The sequence below is a fragment of the Tachypleus tridentatus genome, chromosome 7 (genome assembly GCF_004210375.1).
Source record: "Tachypleus tridentatus isolate NWPU-2018 chromosome 7, ASM421037v1, whole genome shotgun sequence".
Taxonomy (NCBI): domain Eukaryota; kingdom Metazoa; phylum Arthropoda; class Merostomata; order Xiphosura; family Limulidae; genus Tachypleus; species Tachypleus tridentatus.
Genome location: NC_134831.1, coordinates 131,460,348 through 131,480,460, shown reverse-complemented (window position 1 = coordinate 131,480,460; position 20,113 = coordinate 131,460,348). Strand labels below are relative to the sequence as shown.

The 20,113-nt window shown below is 31.2% G+C and overlaps 1 protein-coding gene across 1 annotated transcript in view; it reads right to left on the bottom strand.

Annotated features, from left to right (window-relative positions):
- Positions 1–4,012: 4,012 nt before the first annotated feature.
- LOC143256613 (uncharacterized) overlaps positions 4,013–20,113 on the bottom strand; it is a 74,252-nt gene continuing 58,151 nt past the window's right edge. The window contains exons 15-25 of the mRNA XM_076514034.1: positions 19,537–19,626; positions 18,724–18,817; positions 17,307–17,381; positions 16,256–16,427; positions 15,006–15,116; positions 14,344–14,448; positions 13,456–13,527; positions 12,385–12,581; positions 11,244–11,362; positions 6,935–7,126; positions 4,013–5,758 (exon numbers count right to left, since the gene is read on the bottom strand). Coding sequence (XP_076370149.1) covers positions 5,612–5,758; positions 6,935–7,126; positions 11,244–11,362; positions 12,385–12,581; positions 13,456–13,527; positions 14,344–14,448; positions 15,006–15,116; positions 16,256–16,427; positions 17,307–17,381; positions 18,724–18,817; positions 19,537–19,626 — 1,374 coding nt within the window. The 3' untranslated portion in view covers positions 4,013–5,611. The remainder of the gene's footprint in view (positions 5,759–6,934; positions 7,127–11,243; positions 11,363–12,384; positions 12,582–13,455; positions 13,528–14,343; positions 14,449–15,005; positions 15,117–16,255; positions 16,428–17,306; positions 17,382–18,723; positions 18,818–19,536; positions 19,627–20,113) is intronic.

The window sequence follows — 20,113 nt, the reverse complement described above, 5'->3', positions numbered from 1 at the left end:
TCTGTCAACATTCTATGTGAACAAAGCGGCGGATCATTCAGTTACAGCAGAGAACAACTATTTGAAAAACTTAAAAAACTTACTGAGAAAAGCACAAAACAATATCTACATGCCAACTCACTAGTGCATAACATAAAAAAAAACGAAACATACCTCAATATCTCGCATTAAAAGAACCAATAACAATAGGAGCATATGATAATAACTTCTGGAACAAATGGCAACAGATCCTTGAAAACACCTCACAAGAATTTATGAATATCAATAAAACATTCTGTCAAAATTCTGTCGAGATTCTAGATAAAGAAATTTCTCACTATTATGACCTGCACAACTCTTCGCTGGAGAAATATAAAAAATAGAAATAAAACTGGTAATTCCTTCTTAAGAAAGAATAACAAAAATGAGCTTCCTTCAAATAACACCAAATCAAGAAGCGCTCCAACAACACTCGTTTTTTCCATAAAAAAACCACCATAACATTAAGCAGTCTTTCAGAAACTATTAAATTTTCTTTATCTCATAATGAACAGCTTTAGAAAATGTTTTAAAACACTTCATACTTTAAGACGCGTAAGACTTCTCAAACTAAAAAAATCTGTTGAGAATAACAGTGACCTTTTAAACGTCTTAGCAATGAAAACTTCCGACATATCTCTAATATTGTTAATCTCTCAGATACAGCTCTCTATAAAACGAAAATAGATTATAGAATACTTTTTCATTGATGTGAGCCAGGATACTGACTTCTTGCTTCGAAACTTTGTTCTTTTTTATACAGATTTCTGTAGTATTCTTACGATCCTCCAAATAGTGCACACATCCAATTGCAAGTAGATCTTTCGCTCAATTTGATGAATTTTGTTGAATCGTCATAATTCTCGGAACAAAAACCAAACCTAATTCAACGATTGGTTATAATCGAAGGCGGTAAATTGACAATCTGACCATATGTATTTCTCCTTTTTCTGACCTAACTTTTGCTCAGAGTCTCATTTTGACTTCCTTCTTTTATGGAAGTTGTGTCCAATCTCTCATAAGTTAATATACATTTTCCCATAGCTTTCTCTCTGTGTTTTGAAGTGTAAGAAACAGATAATATGGGGAAGAAACCTGTGATTAATCGCAATGGTTGGTTTATTTGTTTGTTTTTTGAATTTCGCGTCAAGCTACACGAGCCTTCCTTAATTTAGTAGTGTAAGACTAGAGGGAAGGCGGCTAATCATCACCTTGGGCCACTCTTTTACCAACGAATAGTGGAATTGACCATAACGTTATAACGCCCACACGGCTGAAAGGACACGTGTGTTTGGTGTGACGGGGATTCGAACCCACGACCCTCAAATTATGAGTCGAGAACCTTAACCATCTGGCCATTCTGGGCCCTAATCGCAATGGAACTGAAAAGAGAAGAGAATATGTGTCATGTTATGCGTGTGGTGAGTTTTTAACGCTAGCAAAGAATTTTTTGTGAAAATCTGATAAAGAAGGTGCTTACATAACTTCATCAAAGATATTTTATGATACTTGGTTTCTTTTTCACTTAAAACGAATAAGAAAACAAACACGCATACAATAATACAAAAATCAGCAAGAAAAATATTAAGCTCAAAAATAAATACAGCAATGGTGATCGAATTATTTGTTAAAAAAATTTACGTCAATGCCTATTGGTCTGACATGGCCAGGTGGGTTAAGGCACTCGACTCGTAATCCGAAGCTTGCGGGTTTGAATCTCCGTCACTGCAAACATGTTCGCCATTTCAGCTGTGGGGACGTTATAATGTTACGGTCAATCCCATTATTAGTTGGTAAAAGAGTAGCCCAAGAGTTGGCAGTAGGTGATGATGTCTAGCTGCCTTCCCTCTAGTCTTACACTGCTAAATTAGGGACGGCTAGCGCACATAAACCTCGTGTACTTTTGCGCGAAATTCAAAACAAAATCAATTCCACTTCCCTTTTACAGTCGCACACTAAAAATACATAAATCGCCAAATGGTTACGATTAACTGAAAAAAAAAGTATATAAACTTGAGAAAACTGCACAATGTACAGCTTCAATCTACTTTTACTGTCAGTAAATACTGTCTCACCCGTGATTTAAATATGAGGTATATGTTTTTTTGATAAAGAAACATGGTTGTTCTGTCGTGTAACGTATCAGCAGATTATGGTTTAGTTATAATAATATTTTCAGGGTGAAAGTTGAAAAGAGCTTAGAATAATGATAATATGTTGACAACATTATAAATGATATATTCATTACCGAAAATGCCTTTCTCCAGTGCTAGGGCTCTTCAGGTCGGCTGAGATGCAACAAAACATAGTATGGTTGAGGCTCTATTTGTACAACCAATACATAAGTCTTTGAAAAATATGGATGATGTAAGGATGGCAATGTCCAAAAGTGGAGAAACGATGTGGCAATGAATGTTCGAAAGCATAAAAAAACAAGTATCCAAATCTTTCCAAGAAAAACGCCCATTTACAAGTAAATATTACATTTCTAAGCGTGTTAAGGCGTTAGACTCCTAATCCGAGGGTCGCAGGTTCGAATCCCGGTCGCAACAAATATGGTCACCCTTTCAGCCGAGGGGGCGTTACAATGTGACGGTCAATTCCATTATTCGCTGATAAAAGAGTAGCCCAAAAGTTGGCGATGGGTGGTGATGACTAGCTGCCTTCCCTCTAGTCTTACACTGCTAAATTAGGGATGGCTATTACAGATAGACCTCGAGTAGCTTTGCGCAAAATTCAAAAAACAAACTTTATATGAAATAATTTGTAACAAAACATTTAATATAGTGCAAAAGTTTGAAAAAATATTTGTCCATTCCCTCAATTTAAAAATTAAATAAAAAGGTTACAATACCGTTGATTTAAAATCAGTAAGATATATTCTGACCACAACACCATAATCAGATTCATAAGTCAGCCAACACAGTGGTCTGGGGAAATATATTCTGGAAGTCAAGGGATATATTAGAAACCCATACTATACTGCTTTCAATGCAATATTTTATACTGTGTAAATAGCTTGAAATGAAAGTGTACAAACACCTCTAACTGAGTAAATGTTTTTCTATGTTTGTTATTATGCACAAATCTACACAATGGGCTATGCCTGAAATCAGTTCTTTAGGACTTTAGACTAGCTGAAGAACTACTCGGAAAGTACTCGGAATTTCGTGCAAAGCTACACGAGGGCTATCTGCTCTAGTCGTCTCTAATTTAGCAGTATAAGACTAGAGGGAAGATAGTTAGTCATCACCACCAATTGCCAACTCTTGGACTTCTCTTTCATCAACAAATTTACCGTAACATTATAACGTCCCCACAGCTGAAATGGTGAGCATGTTTGGTGTGACGAGCATTCGAACATGCAACCCTTGGATTATGAGTGCCTTATCCACCTGGTCACACCGGGCCCACTTGGAGCAAGTTCTTTATTAAGAGTCGAGTGCCTTATCCACCTGGTTACACTTCTTTATTAAGAGTCGAGTGCCTTATCCACCTGGTCACGCCGGGCCCACTTGGAGCAAGTTCTTTATTAAGAGTCGAGTGCCTTATCCACCTGGTCACGCCGGGCCCACTTGGAGCAAGTTCTTTATTAAGAGTCGAGTGCTTTATCCACCTGGTCACGCCAGGCCCACTTGGAGCAAGTTCTTTATTAAGAGTCGAGTGCCTTATCCACCTGGTCATGCTGGGCCCACTTGGAGCAAGTTCTTTATTAAGAGTCGAGTGCCTTATCCACCTGGTCATGCTGGGCCCACTGGGAGCAAGTTCTTTATTAAGAGTCGAGTGCCTTATCCACCTGGTCATGCCGGGTCCACTGGGAGCAAGTTCTTTAATTATTAGTAGGTTTAATTTCTGATATTCTTGGTAAATAATTTGTATCGCCTGTGAAACGTTGAAAAACAAAAGCAAAAACATATTTCACTAAATGCATTTATTGTGTTAGGTGTTTAAAGTGCTTTTTTTTTTTTATGGATAGAACAAATAGACCATGTCTCTACAAAACACACATTGATTTATTTACAAAATTTAAATATAAATGTAGACAAAATAACTTCAATAACCTGAGGGAATCTTGCAATCTTAGGTTAATTTTGTGCTCAGTTATAAAAATGATGAACATTGATTATATTATATATCACACAATTTTACTAATAATTACTGATACCTTGTCTGTCTTTCCACTAAAAGTTGTCAATCAATAAATAAGTGATAATCACAGAAAGTAAAACCAACACTGACACATTTTTGCATTCTTTGGTTAAAAAAATAACTTGTGCACACTCCAATAAATAAAGGTATATTATCAATGTATATGATTTTATGTACACATACAAATATAAAAAAAAATATAAAAGTTTAAACATACACAGATGCACATAAACATACACAAAAAAGAACAGCTTACTATCTGCTTAACTGAAATTTTTTGAGAAAAACTGACAGTTATTCATAAATTAAGAATTACCACAGTTTTGCCATGCTTGAACATACTATAAACACAGAATGTTCATAAAGTGAGAAACAAACATTTTTCAAGCCATAGAACATCATAAAAGTTGTACACCACAGCAATTCAAGATCTCAGTACTAGTTGCTCGTACAGCTTAGTGCAATTAATCTAAGTACAACATTTTGTTTCTGCATATTAGTTTCTTCAAAGTGTCATAGCTGTTTACATCAGGTAATGTAGACTGCTACTTGACACCAAGTAATTAACTTTATAGCTTTTGCCTTCACACTTAGACTGATGATGGATTGTTGTACATCCATAAAAACAAACCAGAATATCATATTTCATAAATTATATTTATATTAGACATGAGAAACATATATGTCCAGCAAAAAAAATATTTATCCTTCTCTGGTTGAAGTGATTGGTTGAAAGAAAAGATAAATCTGGGAGCTGCTATAGGGTTTCCATCTTTCAAATACTCAACTACATTTGATAGATGTTACACATAAAAATAATTAATTTTACTTGTAAGATACTCTAAAGCTAAATCATAACAGTGACCTCATAGAATATTACACAATGCACTATTTTTTAAAAATAAACACTCACAAAAGTTTTCATAGTGGGGAAAAACAGTTATAGTGCAAGAATGGTTAGACATCACAATGAAGTATGAGGTAATTTTTGAAGAAATATTTATGTATTAGTTCAGAATAAGTTGCATTTATTTCTTATAAGGCATCATATCAAACTTACATTATAACAGAAATAAATGTATGTTTATTACTACACATGATAAACCACATGTGTGGTTTGTTATACAAATTTTCATGTGATATGACCAAGTAAGTCTAAAGATTATTGTCAAATATATATAATTATTTTGGGATTAAATGAAAAAGACATTTTTCTCAGAAGTTCTTAAGTGGGTTAGGTAAATATGGGTACAAATTTGTCTTGTAATTAAATTCATCATATGATAAGTGTTTTACTAAACTTTTAGAAATAATTATATCAAGATGATTCTTATTTTTGCCACTGAAAAAAATATAAGATTTATTTATAAAAATTAAAAATTAGCTAAAAAACTTTTAGGTACATAATTTGAATGTTTCATTGTTTACTGAATTTTTCTTATACTTAATGCATTGTTTCTATGTTACTTCTGCTCATTAAGTTGGTAGATACGAAATTGTTTTCCTGGTGGCTGATAGTTTTATTGTCACCATGGTTAACATGAGGACTTGAACTGCTTGCAGCTTCTTGCAGTCTCATAAGCATATTCAGCTGTAAAGAGAGAGTAAAACTGGGTAAGAAACTTTTATTTTTATAAATGTAACTAACACAGAAATACTTATAAGTTCTGAAGACATTTATTCAATGCAGGTAATTGTAGTCATTTTGAAATAAAAACTGAAACAACAGATGGCACTGTCATTAATTTACCTGAATATTTTAATTCAAAATATTGAGGATATTTAGAATGATTATTATTCAACATAACAATAGAAATTACATCATGCTTACAAAAACTGAGATGTTAGTAAAATAATGCTATAGAACAGTGGTCAGTTATATTATAGAAAGAGAAGCAAAATTAATGGAAACAAAATCATAATTAAAACAAATGAAAAGATAATATTCTTTAAAAAGACAATTAGATATATTGGGTAAGAAGAAGCACTATAAGTGTTTACAGGACTAAAAAACAAATATACAATCTTACATTATAACTATATTTATAATTATAAATAAAGTATAAACATCAACATGACAGTAAAAAACATATCAATCGGAACATAAGTAACTCAAAGAAATTTTCATTAAACCTAACAGGGCATCCTAAGGATAAATGCCAAATATAAAGTGTATCATTAGATGTATCTTAAGAATACACTTTTTAAATAAATAATTGTAAGTCTATGCTTACAAAGGCAGTATATTACATCGAAACGGTGTAATATAATAAAATTTCAAAAGTTCAAGTGTTTATGCATTAAACCAACATGGAATTGTACTTAACTTATAATCAGAGCTTTTGTTTTGTAAAAATACAGCTGTATGGTCATTGAACGTTCTTACCTTATCTAAAGAAAAGAGTTTGACCAAAAATAATTAAACAGTTTGTTAAGGATGAAAGTTTGTTTAGTGACTGTTAGCTTTAAAAGTTTACTTCACATTAGAATGAGTTAAATCTTTGTGTTTCTTTGTAGACCTACTTCAAAAACAAATGGATTCTTCAAACTAGAAACATGCAATATATATTAATAATTCAGGTGTTTGTTAGCATGCTTTTATTCAACTTTATTAATATACAAATAATGTTAAACTTCAGATCACCCAATACATTACTAGATTACCAGAATATCATACAAGATGAAAATGTTAATTTTTCATTGAGATACTGAGACATACTTTCTTCTATTTGTCAGAATCCTTTCTAACTACTGTAAACTATATTACCAACGGATCAGCTTCAACACTCCTCTGAGATGCTTTAGTAGTTATTCCTGGTGTTATAAAACTTTCATATCCCACGTCCTCTGTTCTCAGCCGGAGCAGCTGAGGCCAATTCTTTTCCTCTGAAGTTGGCCATGGATAAGTTTCATAAACCCAATCTGTTGGATCACTCCAGCATGCTTGGCGACCATACAACTATGGGCATAGTTAATGTGTAAATAAAAGTGTTCACTAATCCATATAATTAACTCTAATAATAACTAAAACAACCTTTAATGACTGCAAAACCATAATAATAGCAAGGAAATGGTTGTAGGGTATATAACTGAGTATTAATAATTTACATTTGTCACACATCAAAAGTGTGTTTAACCACATAAATGTCTCAACTATACATTATTCAGAATTATGCAAAATTAGCTTACAAAAACATCAGGCAGAGAATAAAATGAACATGAAGAGCAAGAGAAAAAACAGACAAAGGAAGAAATATAACATTATATTTACTGGCAGTTTTTTGTTATAACCTTCATTGCTGCTACAACAGACAGGTTTCTATATGTATACAAGATGAATACAGACTCAAGAAGGAAATACTATATCATTCAGTTAGACCAGAGTCCTAGTGTGGTATCCTACAATCCTAACATTATTCAGGTATTGATTATTCTCTTTAAATAAGTATCTATTCCACCCCTTGGAAAAAATTGATCCAATTGAAGAAAGAATGATACAGAGATAGAGTCAACCAAGTGTAAGCACACAGAACAGGTGTTTTAAAATGTAATTTTTTAACATAGAGAATTAGAATAAGTTTACACCTTCCCACATTTGGTTTACAACAATGACACTTACTGCATGCAGAACATGTGCATGAAAGTTAAGAAACAATTTACTGTATATAACTAATAAAAAGATACATTTTTCATAAGTTATGAAAGGGTAATATGTGATGACATTTCAAATCATTTTGACTAAAAAGCATAAAAAGTTAATCCAGATGACAAAAAATTCTTCTTGAAGGTAAATATTATTATTACACAAGTGCATTCTAAACATTACATTCTTATAAAACTGGTTATGAACATTTATATTACATTGAAATATATTATTTGGTAACAGATAGAGTAAGACTTGTCTAAGCTGGAAACTGCATACAGTGGAAATCTGTACAAGATCGAAATATCAAAATTTTGCAGCATTATTTTAATATTTCTCTTATAAAAGGCTCTCTATATGGCAGAACCTGTATAAAATGGATGGAAAAACTACCTTTCACCTACCTCATCTATCAACAAGTAGGATTAATACATGAGTAAGGTGGAAAAATGATTTTGATTAAATATTAATTTCTTATTTAACTAATAATTTCTTTAAATATTAATAAATTATTGTTTAATTAATAATTTGTTTAAATATTAATAAATTCTCGGACATTTTGTTACAGTATGTATTGGTTAAAAAAATTCTGTTCTTTTCCCTGTCGTCATTATTTTTGCAGTTAAATTAGATTCATGATTTGTAGAAATATATTTGTCTGTTAAGTGCAAAATTCTACTCTTTAAATAATTCTCATGAAAAAATAAATTCTTATCCTCACTAATTTTAAAATTTAGTAAAATGTATTTGGATACCCTCATTTTAAAAAAAAGCTACTAAATCCCCTCATTTTTTTTAAAGTTGTTTGTTATGACGATTGTAGTGAAATCCAAACTCCGATTGAGAAGATTGATGTGGGTGATTCTGTGAACGTGGAAAGTTTTATAAACGTTGACAAGGTGTTTTAACAGAAACTGATGAAATTGATTTAAAATCTGTAATAAAATCTCAAGATGGTAACACTGTGAGAGATTCACAAGATGAACAAAATGGAAAAGACAGTGAGGAAATAAAAATTCCTATTTCATCGCAAGTGTTAAGTTATAATAACATTATCAAATTGTATGCAAACATGAAAGGGGAAAATAAACTTCATAAAAAAGTTGTAGAATTGGTGTTCTCTTTTAACTGCATGAGAAAGCCCATTAAAAAGAAAGAAACAGTTGAAATTGGACACTTTCTTCAAATAAATTTGATTATAATTTTGTGTAATTGTGTATACTTTGAATGTCTATTTTTGTTCTTATTCTAATAAATATAGCATAATCAGTATAATAACTTTATTCACAAATGTCTTACTTCCCTTAAGTCAAGCAAGTATAACATTCTGCTTAAAAATTATATGTAATTAAGGAAATGCATGTTCACTGTTTATGCCGGAAATTTTACTCAGTCCCATGCGATTCTGCCTTAGGCAGGTTTTACTGCATGCATAATATGATTTTCTTTGAACTTGTAAGTAATTATAATTCATGTCATATGCATGCTTTTTCATGAGGAGCATTTTCCTCACAGTTTAGGAAATCTGTCATAAGATGGCACTTATTTTGTGTTATCTGTTTATCTACTCCTGACAACAAGTTATACAGGGTGTTTGGAAAGTCACTGTGCACTTATATATTTATTAACAGACATGTTTCAATATAGAATACAGGAGGTAAATATGAATGACAATTATAAGCAATGTTGAAAGTGACCTCTATTGGCATCAATACAGGCCTGTATCTTTCTTATTTTGTTTCTAAACACTGTTATCAGTTGCTGGCTTAAAACAGATTGAATAAAATATGATTACAAAAATGCACAGTGACTTTCCAAGCATCCTGTATTTTATCAGATTTGCAAGAGCAGAAGATAATTTCGAAACAGTTTTCCATGAATGGTTTCTTCATTATTAGCTCTACACCTGTGTTTAAAAAGTTATTTTATAATGAACAACTCAATTTATCAAAAATTAGTTTTCTCATCCTTTGCCACAAATATATACACTGATATCACCTTTTCATGTACTATCTAATGATAAAATTATCTTATATAGATTACAAATGAGGATGCAGGTCCAATGTAGTCACTTATTCTTAGTAAACTAAGGATGGAATATCTTTAGTTTTGATAGAAAAACATGCACACAACAACAAACAGAAATTAACATCCTTCCTGTTTGAGACTTTCCCAAAGAAAATCAAAATCTTCATAGCTTCTTTTCACTTACTATTAAATCAGTTGTTGTGATATTGCTTTACTGGAGAAAATGTGCTATTAGAAATATAATTATATCAGTTTTAGTTATATAATTGCCCCAGATATGTATGAGTTAGGTCATTTGAATATATGTAAAATACATTAAAACATGTTTAAAAATCACAGTGAATGTGTAAGAACGCTTTCTCATGTAATACTAAGTTAAGTTAAAAATCATATATTATTTTTAGATATAATGTACACAGCCAATTGATTAAAGATCTGATTTCCCTTTGCATTTAAATTTTCATACTAAATTCTCTGACACCAATTACCATGTAACTAAAGAAGCTTGAGAACCTTTACCATGTAAATATAATCAAAACAATGATATATGATGTGCTTTTTTACTTAAAGATTTCAAAAATCATGGTATCACAAATATTAATATGTGAAGTGAAATGAGAAAAGTGCACATGAAGTCACTGAAGAACTAGATATATAAATATGTCTGTCATAAAGAATTTAATCTAGGTCAAATTTCATAGAAATCTCTTAAGGAAATCTATCACAATAAAAAGGCCCTGTGTGTGTGAGTGTGTGGTGACCATAGCTCCAAGTATAAGGAACCTAGAGACCTGAAATTTTGTCTGCATACTAAGGGTACTCTGAAAGTGTGCACTTGAGTATTAATTTGTAGATTTCTTTCAGAATACTTTTGTACAAAATTTTTAGCCTATGGCCCTTATGCCCCATAATTCTTCTTTCTGAAGGTCTATAGAAGTTTTTTTTTTCTAATTCTCACTTACTGAATGAACAAAACAGAGGTTTTCTGCCAAATACATTTTCTCAACTGAAACACGGGGAAAAAATATACAAATCTGATTATTAAAAAAAAAAAAATGAAATGAATTAAGTTTGGGAAGTGCCAGCAAACCACAGGATGAAAAATATGAATCAGAGAATAGTGAAGAATTTGAAGAGCAAAAATAACTGAAATAAAACCATAAGAACAGAAAACAAATCTGAAAAGTTACATTAAAAAAAAATAAATTGCTTTTAAAAGTAGTTGAATGAAATTAAGATTGGGAAATATCAATATATATTTGTATAGACGAAACAATTAAAGGACTGGATTAGTTACAGAAGTAATTTGGATAACAGAGATGCTTGACTGGTACATTAACGTCCTGCAGCAGAGTGTGGGTATTTTATGCCAGTAAAAGATATTTAAAAAAGCCCTTTGCTCTACCTGCAAGCCTTCACGCACAGCTTCCATAAGGTATGGAACAATACTGTAATTCCATAGATCTGTAAACCAGACTTGGGAACTGTCAATATCTATTGGGCATGATAAGAATAACCTTGGACCTAGAAAAAATAATTAAAATATAAAATATTTAATACACAAAGAAGTTGATTAAATAAAGAATCAAAACCATGAATATTAATTTTCAAAATCTAATCCACGTTGATGTTAAAAAAAGCAACCAATAATGCACATATTCTGAACTTTATACATTTCTTTATGAAATTTTATAATACTTCAAACCTTTCCAACTATAACTAGTGTTTCTAGTTTTTGTCAAAGTCAAAATGTACATTCAGAAGGTAATGTAGTTTCTAAAAGTATCTATGAGACTAAACAGAACTGAATAACGTTAGTACTACATCTAACAAGAAGAATTGTTTAGTTTAGTCTGTTTTTGAATTACGCTCAGAGCTACTGGAGAGCTATCTACATGAGCCATCCCTAATTTAGCAGTGTAAGACTAGAGGGAAGGCAGCTAGTCATTCCCACCCACTGCTAACTCTTGGGCTACTTTTTTACCAATGAGTAGTGGGATTGACCGTCAAATTATAACGCCCTCACAGCTAAAAAGGCAAGCATATTTGGTGCAACGGGGATTCGAACCTGCGACCCTTGGATTACCCTAATTTAGCAGTGTAAGACTAGAGGGAAGGCAGCTAGTCATTCCCAACCACCTCAAACTCTTGGGCTACTTTTTTACCAATGAGTAGTGGGATTGACCTTCACATTATAACGTCCTCACAGCTAAAAAGGCATGTTTGATACAACGGGGATTCGAACCTGCGACCTTTGGATTACGACTTGAACACCTTAACCCGCTGGGCCAATAAGAAGAAAGAATAACTTAAAATATTTCATTTACAAAGCCTATAAGAGAGGATATAAAAATCAAAAACTATGCCATATTATAAGTTGTAATCGTCCACACTTATGACCTACATAAATAGAACTACTACAAACATCAATCCAAAAATTTTTAACATTATAAAATTATCAATTTTGCAAAAATTGTTAAATCAGAGAGAGATGTACAGCAGCACTTGTGTCTTTTATTCCATAATTTCCAATACTCTTAATATACCTATGGTAACATCAGATGAGCTGTAAGTTTCCAAAAATTTGTTCAAATGTGCCCACACTTTGGGTATCCAGTCGATGATTTTGGCAAGTTCTGGATTCTGTGAATTGTTTTGGATTTCATATTCGATCAGTTTTCTCCTCAGATATCTATTCAGAAATCCTTTCACAGGCTCCATATGGTTGGCACATAGAATCCACCTACAGGAGATTGTTGCAAAATGTATACTTAAATTTGCTGACCTAAATTAACAAATTTTTCCTTTATATAAAAAAAAAGACCTGTATTATATATATATATATATACATATATATATCTTCTATACACCTATCCCACTAAATCTAATATAACATTCTTAAAAGGAGCAGTTATATTGATGTTTATGTAATATTAAATGACACTCATCTGAAACGCTGATGATTTTAAATTACTGTTACTTGGAGCTGTAGGAATGATAAATAGGAATAATAATGATATTACTCAAGATACTGCATAACGTTTAGCTAATGTAGTGGTGATGTCACATATCCATACTTTTATTACATTATAAAAACCTAACCTAATATTTATTTTATACATGATGATGTACCAAAATATTATAAACAAAATTATCATGAAATACATTATTCTAACCTGAATGTAACTGCAAAAAATGTTATACCATTCTAGCTTGAAGCTGTAATTAAATTACATACTCTTGTCTGAAACTGTAATTATTGCAGATCTAGAGGCCAGGTGGTGAGAAAATAACTACAACTTTTACTAGTGGACTACATAATGAACAATTTGGGTTAACAGCTTAGTACTCCTCATTGTCTCATATAAAACCTCTGAGCCTAATAACAAATAGTTTTAGTATAAACTAAAGTGAAACTGTATCCTGAATTTTTTTTAAAGGCTTTTATGACCAAGTAGAAAAATGATTCATAACTTTAATAAAAATTCTCGAAACACCCCTGATTATATTATATACCTTTACCAAAAGTTGTAATTATGAATTATTTATGTGAACATTAAATAATGATGCCATGTATATGATATTACTATTCTAAAATTTTGTTCCACATTACTTACCTGAAGTTATGATGCAATTGGAGATTTGTTGTTGAGCAGTTGGTTTGGTTCATTGTTCCAATAATATATGGACTAAATATGAAAGAAAATTATATATTTTAACAATTCTTAGTTTGAAATTGTCATTTATGTTTGTGTGTGTGTATGTGCAAGTCAAATTTGTTTACACTAAAAACTGAATTAAAAATGTATAACTAGCAGATTTGAAAAATATCTTAATTCTAATTTATAAAATCTCATAAAAATTAGCCCCCCGCTAGTACAGTGGTATGTCTCCGGATTTACAATGCTAAAATTAGGGGTTCTATTTCCCTTGGTGGGCTCAGCGGATAGCCTGATGTGGCTTTGCTATAAGAAAACACACACACACACACTCATAAAAATTAATTACACTGCAAAATTCTTTATTTTTTATCAATTTTTTACACAAAACTCAAATATAGTACAAATAGGTCATTTACATACATCCTGTTTAATACTTATTAAGTTTTAGTTTGTAATATTCCTTTTAAATAGTTTGTTTTGAATATTGTGTAAAGCTATCTGCACAAGCCATCCCAAAGTCATCAGTGAAAGACTAGAGGGAAGGCAGCTAATGATTACTGCCCACTTCCAACTTTTGAGCTACACTTTTACCAATGAATAGCAGAACTGACCATTATCTTATAATACCCCAATGGCTAAAAGGACGAGTGTGTTTGATGAGATGGGTATTCAAACCTGCAATCCCCAGATTGCAAGTCAAATACTCTGTCCATATGGCCATGCCAAGTCTCCTTTGAAATATTAAGAACAATCATATGTATTATAAGTTTAGAGAAAAATATCTATAGCTGAAATTCTGAAACACACTTCTTTGGAAGAAGAAAGTGGAAAAATAATACCAACCACGTTTGATATTTGGCACTGAGGAAGCCATTGAACACTTCTCCCAGGGAACCCACATGTTGAAGATTGTCTAGGATTATTACAGCAGGGAGATCAGAGGGGTTACTGAAAGACAGATATTCGATTAATTCATAAAAATACTTATCTCATGAAGGGAAAATTTATAAGAGAAGTTCATTAACATTATCAAAAATTACAATGCTGAAGGAAATAGTGACAAAAATACTTAAAACAATGTTTCAAAGACAAGTTACAGCCCTTAACTTTCTGCTCTGGTGACCATAACTTCAAATAAAGTTTCATATTATTAAAATAAGCCATTTAAACATGATTAGGTTATAAAAATATGTTTCATATTTCCCACAATTAAGAAGTGAAAAACATGGTTTTGATTTTCAATACCAAAGAATTGTTTTATAGAAGAAAACTTAAAACACATTATGGTAGATTTGGTTTGAGATATTTTATTGAAATACTCATACCTGAAGATGGAGGGCAGAAGATTTTTGAACTGTCGTTCTCTAGACTTGTGTTTATACAACAGGCACTTGCTGTTCATTTAATTACTATCAATCATTAATACTCTGCCTAAACAATTTGAAAATATGAAAAATCATTTTTATACCTTGAGTTAACAAGAAATACTTTGTTGTACGTCTTACCTACTCTCACACTGTTCTGCCACATTAGATAAATAATGTCGAAGCTCTTTAGCTGACTTGTGATCAACTCCAAATGTTGCAACAGCACCGGGACTGATTTCTTTGGTATTTCTAATTAAAAGAGAAAAATACGAACAGAGTAGCAATATCTTTCTTTTTCTATTCAGTAAAAATACTGGCTACAAACAATTTGCATCATATTACTAACCTCTTGACTACAACAGAATTGAAAAATATCTTAATTCCAATTTATAATAACTAATGAAAAATTAATTACACTGAAAAATACTTATCTTTATTAATTTATTACATGAAATTAAAATATAATACAAACAAATCATTTACTGTGTTCCTCGGATAAATGTTTAATTATATACAACTTGTTTCAAGGGAGACTACTTTAACTATTAGGAACATTTTAATCATATTTAATAAAATTATAAATGGTAATACAGCACTTCTACCAGAAGAATTAATTATACACTTAGACCTCATTTGCTTTGCTGGTTATTTGTTATATAATTATTTACTTTTTTATGTATTCACAATATATGTATACATATGATTTGAAGCTGTCTTTTATAGGGGGAATGGAACCTGGTCTCCACTATTGCAGTAAAAAACTGTAAGGAAAAGGTTCCATTGGAAATTAGCTAAAATACTTTTATTTCCCAACAACACAAATTGTGTTTTCCAAACAGAGACTTGTGTGAATCTAACACAACAGTGATTTAGTAACACAGAGGATATGCAGTTTTTCAATTCTAAACTGTGTTTACTTAAATACATTGTTGTGTTGTGAAGTCACATTTTATTATGTCTATGCAGACAGGATAAAATTCAACAATCGTTGTGCATCAACTAACATATTTGTCTTAGATTTTGTTAGGGTACAGTGATAACACTACTTTAAATTTTACTTGATGCTGCAGCCACTCAAACACCAATCTTGTGTTTCACTAGTTGTTGTTTTTATCCACAGTGTGTTTTTAAAGATATATATATATATATATATATATGTCAGTGATCTTCTTGTACAGAGATTCATTATAAAACCAAATCTTTAAATTCTAACAATACCTTAGATTGTAAGTTGTGATCTTTGTTTAAAAGTTTTAAACATTTGATGAAAAAAACAAACAATGGCATATTTCTAAATAATGTAAACAAGCAAATACATTATTTTAAACTATATTTTCTATTACTTTTACCAGTTCATTTTGTTTAATTACTGAAAGTAAAATACATACCTTAAAATGAGAAACTCTGCAAGCTTCTGGGCAAGATAGGTTTTACTTGTACCAGTTGGTCCACACAAAATTATCCTTCTGTGATCCATCAATAATGATACATAACGCTGAATTACTGACTTGGGAATTAGTGTCTCAAAGGTAAGACCATCAACAGAATTCTGATTTGTTCCTGTTTCAAAATGGTAGATAAAGGTTCTGATACAAAAATGTTTGACTCATCCAAGTTGATGAGAAATAAGTGTATGTGAAATAAGTTAAGTTCAAATTATGAGACATTTTTCAACACAGAAGTGAATGATAGTGATATTTATTTGTAGAATAATTGTATATTAGTTTATGTTTGAAAAAGTATGATGTTGCAAACCATATTTCTTATTTTTCAACATACTCCAAAGAAACAGAATCAAACATGTATCGAACTGATTGGACATGAAAGAGAGAAAGAAGAACGAAACAATGTTGGTGATAAGTAACAACTACAACCCTCCTTAACATCCTATTAACCTTTTCAGTGCCGTAGACGAGATAACTCGTCCAAGCCGATCTGTAACACAGTGCCAGGGACGAGTTAATTCGTTCTCAATACTGTGTTCTCAATGTGTTTTTAAAGACATGCATTTGGCCTACTTACAAATTGTTTCACTTTCGATCCGAAATGGCATCATGAAAAAAGTTACAAAATGAAGAAGCATTAGAGTTGTATTTTGAACTTGGTTCGGAGTTGCCGTAGCAGCTGAAATACTTGGCAGTCAACAGGTTAAAGTATACAAACAGTAAAGAATGTTGGACAGTAGATGTTTTGGAAAGTAAATAATACATTTTGTTTGCTAGATAGAAAACGGAGTTTAAACTTAGACTGATACAGTAATTTGTTCAACTATATGTTTTGGTATATGGTAAATTAAGAGGACAAGCTAAATGAAACAGACATGAATAAAACATCAAATATTTACTCATTTCTTATTACTTCAAAACAACATAATTTCCAAATTCTGCTATATGTACAGCAGTAAAACAGAAACTCTTAGAACAAGAGAAATAAACTCACCTTTAAGGGTTACTTGTATTTGCATGTTATTACTGACAACGTAATCACAAGGCGATACCTCAGGATCTTCAGAATCTGTCAAATAAAAAGTATTTTTAGATGATTAAAGTTTTCTCAACACTTCTTGCACATCTAACTATACATATTTAAACAGCCATATACATACATATGTTCTTATAAAAGGAAAAAAGAATTATAAATTAAGCCAACTTTCAACAGTTGATGAAGACATTTAAATAGTTTGAGGCAACTTCACTGATAAACAAGAATAATATTCTCCTTATTGTTATGATAAAATCTTTGAATTTATGGTATTCAGGTAGAGTGATGACTAATAGTTAAAGATAATATCACCAAAACACCTGTAAACATTATTCAGACAATTATAATGAATTTATACAGAAAGATCACACAGTCACGTGTAAGTAAATATATATAACAAGCTTTATTCACAATAGTGCAATGTGTTTTGCTTGTTTGAACTGAAACTGGCTGCACAGACTGGAGAGAGGTTTCCAATCATGTTCACTGAGAAGATAAAATATGTATTAACACAAAGACAATTGTCAAAGAAATTATAAGGTATTACTATACTTTCAAGACAGACTACAGAGTAATGCTGTATTCTACATGCCTTATATTACCTACGTCTTTACTTCAAATAATTTATAAAAGAAAGAGAATCCACATATCAAACTTTTACGAGTACTCATGTAATTCTTTAAGATGGTCTTATCCCACCATGTGGAATAGGCATAGACATGGGAATAGCCAGTACATGTTTTTAGCCTTTGGACATCTTGTTTATAAGGATGTTGTAACTATAACAAGAACAGCCCCATGAGGTTTTATAAAAAAAATCACTTCTCTGTATACTTTATTAGAGCAATAAACAAATTTTGGGAAGGTGAACTTAATAGTTACTTCAAGTGTGGTAAATGTAAAAATAAAATGTGTTAAAATATTATTCAGCAGTAAAAAACAGATTAAAATACTCTTCAAATTTAAGATGCAAGTGTGTATGAGCACTTTATTATAGAAGGAAAAATATAGCCAAAAATTAATTTCAATTGTATCTATAAATTATTTATTATTGCATAAACATTAATCAAAATTCATTGCTATATGAAAAATGAAAAGGTATACATACATATACATATACAATATATAGTGTTCATATTTTATCCTTCATGAAGACAACCTTTGTATCTGACTTACATGTTATACATATGTATATATATACACACACACACATTATATCAATACATAAATAAACAGCTAACATCAAAAAATATTATTCTGTTAAATTATGCCATATAAACAATTTTGTTTCATTGCATTGTATGGTTTTTTCTGATATCAGTAATATTGACCATGAGGTGAAAATACTTGGTAAACTTCTAAACTTCAATAATACCTTTTTCTCGTACAATTTCTCCAATAGAGTAACATAAAATACTTTCAGTATTCAAACCTAGATTTGACAGGGGATCAACTGTTTGGAGATAATCCTGTTAAGAGAAAAATAAAAGAGAAACTTCAGAACAAATGTTTGAATTACAACTTTTAATATTTATAATTTTACTATCACCATCATTTAAAAAATATATGTAAACTTCTTTAAGTATTAAAACATCATGAACTTTTGAAAATAAATGTTAATTTTGTAGAAAGAGAAAGCTTGGTTTGTTTTGAATTTCACACAAAGCTTGCTGTTTCAAGAAGTATTGAGAGAGAGAAAGAAATTAGCTTTTAAGTGTTTATAAATGGTTTGTTTGTTTTTTTACTTTTCCTCAAAGCTACACGAGGGATATCAGCACTAGCTATCCCTAATTTAGCAGTGTAAGAATAGAGGGAGGGCAGCTAATCATCACCACCTACTGCCAACTCTTGGGCTACTCTTTTACTGACAAATAGTGCGATTGACTGTCGCAATATAACGCCCCCATGGCTGAAAGGGCAAGCATATTTGGTGTGACAGAGATTTGAACCCGTAACCCTCGGATAACGAGTCAAGTGCCTTAACCACCTGGCTGTGTCGGGCCAGAAAGAGAAGGTGATATATAGATAGAGAATAGTTTTATAGTACAGTGGTTTTTATTCCTATGAAGAATGTTAATTCATCAGTAATTTAGAATAAATGCAAATATTTGTTCTAAAGGTTAATTATCAACCACACTTTTATAGTTTATCATAAATTAAAATTGACATATAACATTGATTTTTATACCTTAAATGTCTGTTTCACCACACTGTCCATTACATCCCACCTCATATTAGCAGTAACTAATAAATCTCCGATAACAACTTCACTGGTGTTCTGGAAAGAAATCACATGAAGATTAAACCTGGTATTTGATTTATTTTTGCTACTTTCAGATATTCTCACAGTAACAATTGCCATGAAATATATTGAGAGAAGTAGATTCTTTCAACAAATTTAATTCAAAATTAATACAGTGTGACATGTAATAACTTAGCAAGAATCTACATATGTGTTTACATTATTTAAAAAAAAAAAGTATATTACAATTATAAACAAAAAACATATTCTACTACGTAAAATGTAATTATTTGTTGATGTGTTTAGTATTATGAACAGCTGTTTATTCGTATCCACAGTGGGATTTCTAGAACATTTTATTTCAGGGACCATAACTAGGCAGCGAGTTAGTTTCAGAAGAAACACTAAGACAACCATATCAGTGGGACCAACACTGCAGAGAATTTGAAAATTTTTAAAAACTATATTTCAGAATGGGGGGCTGCTGGAGGACAGAGCTCTCCAATAGAGTTTTTTCCAACAC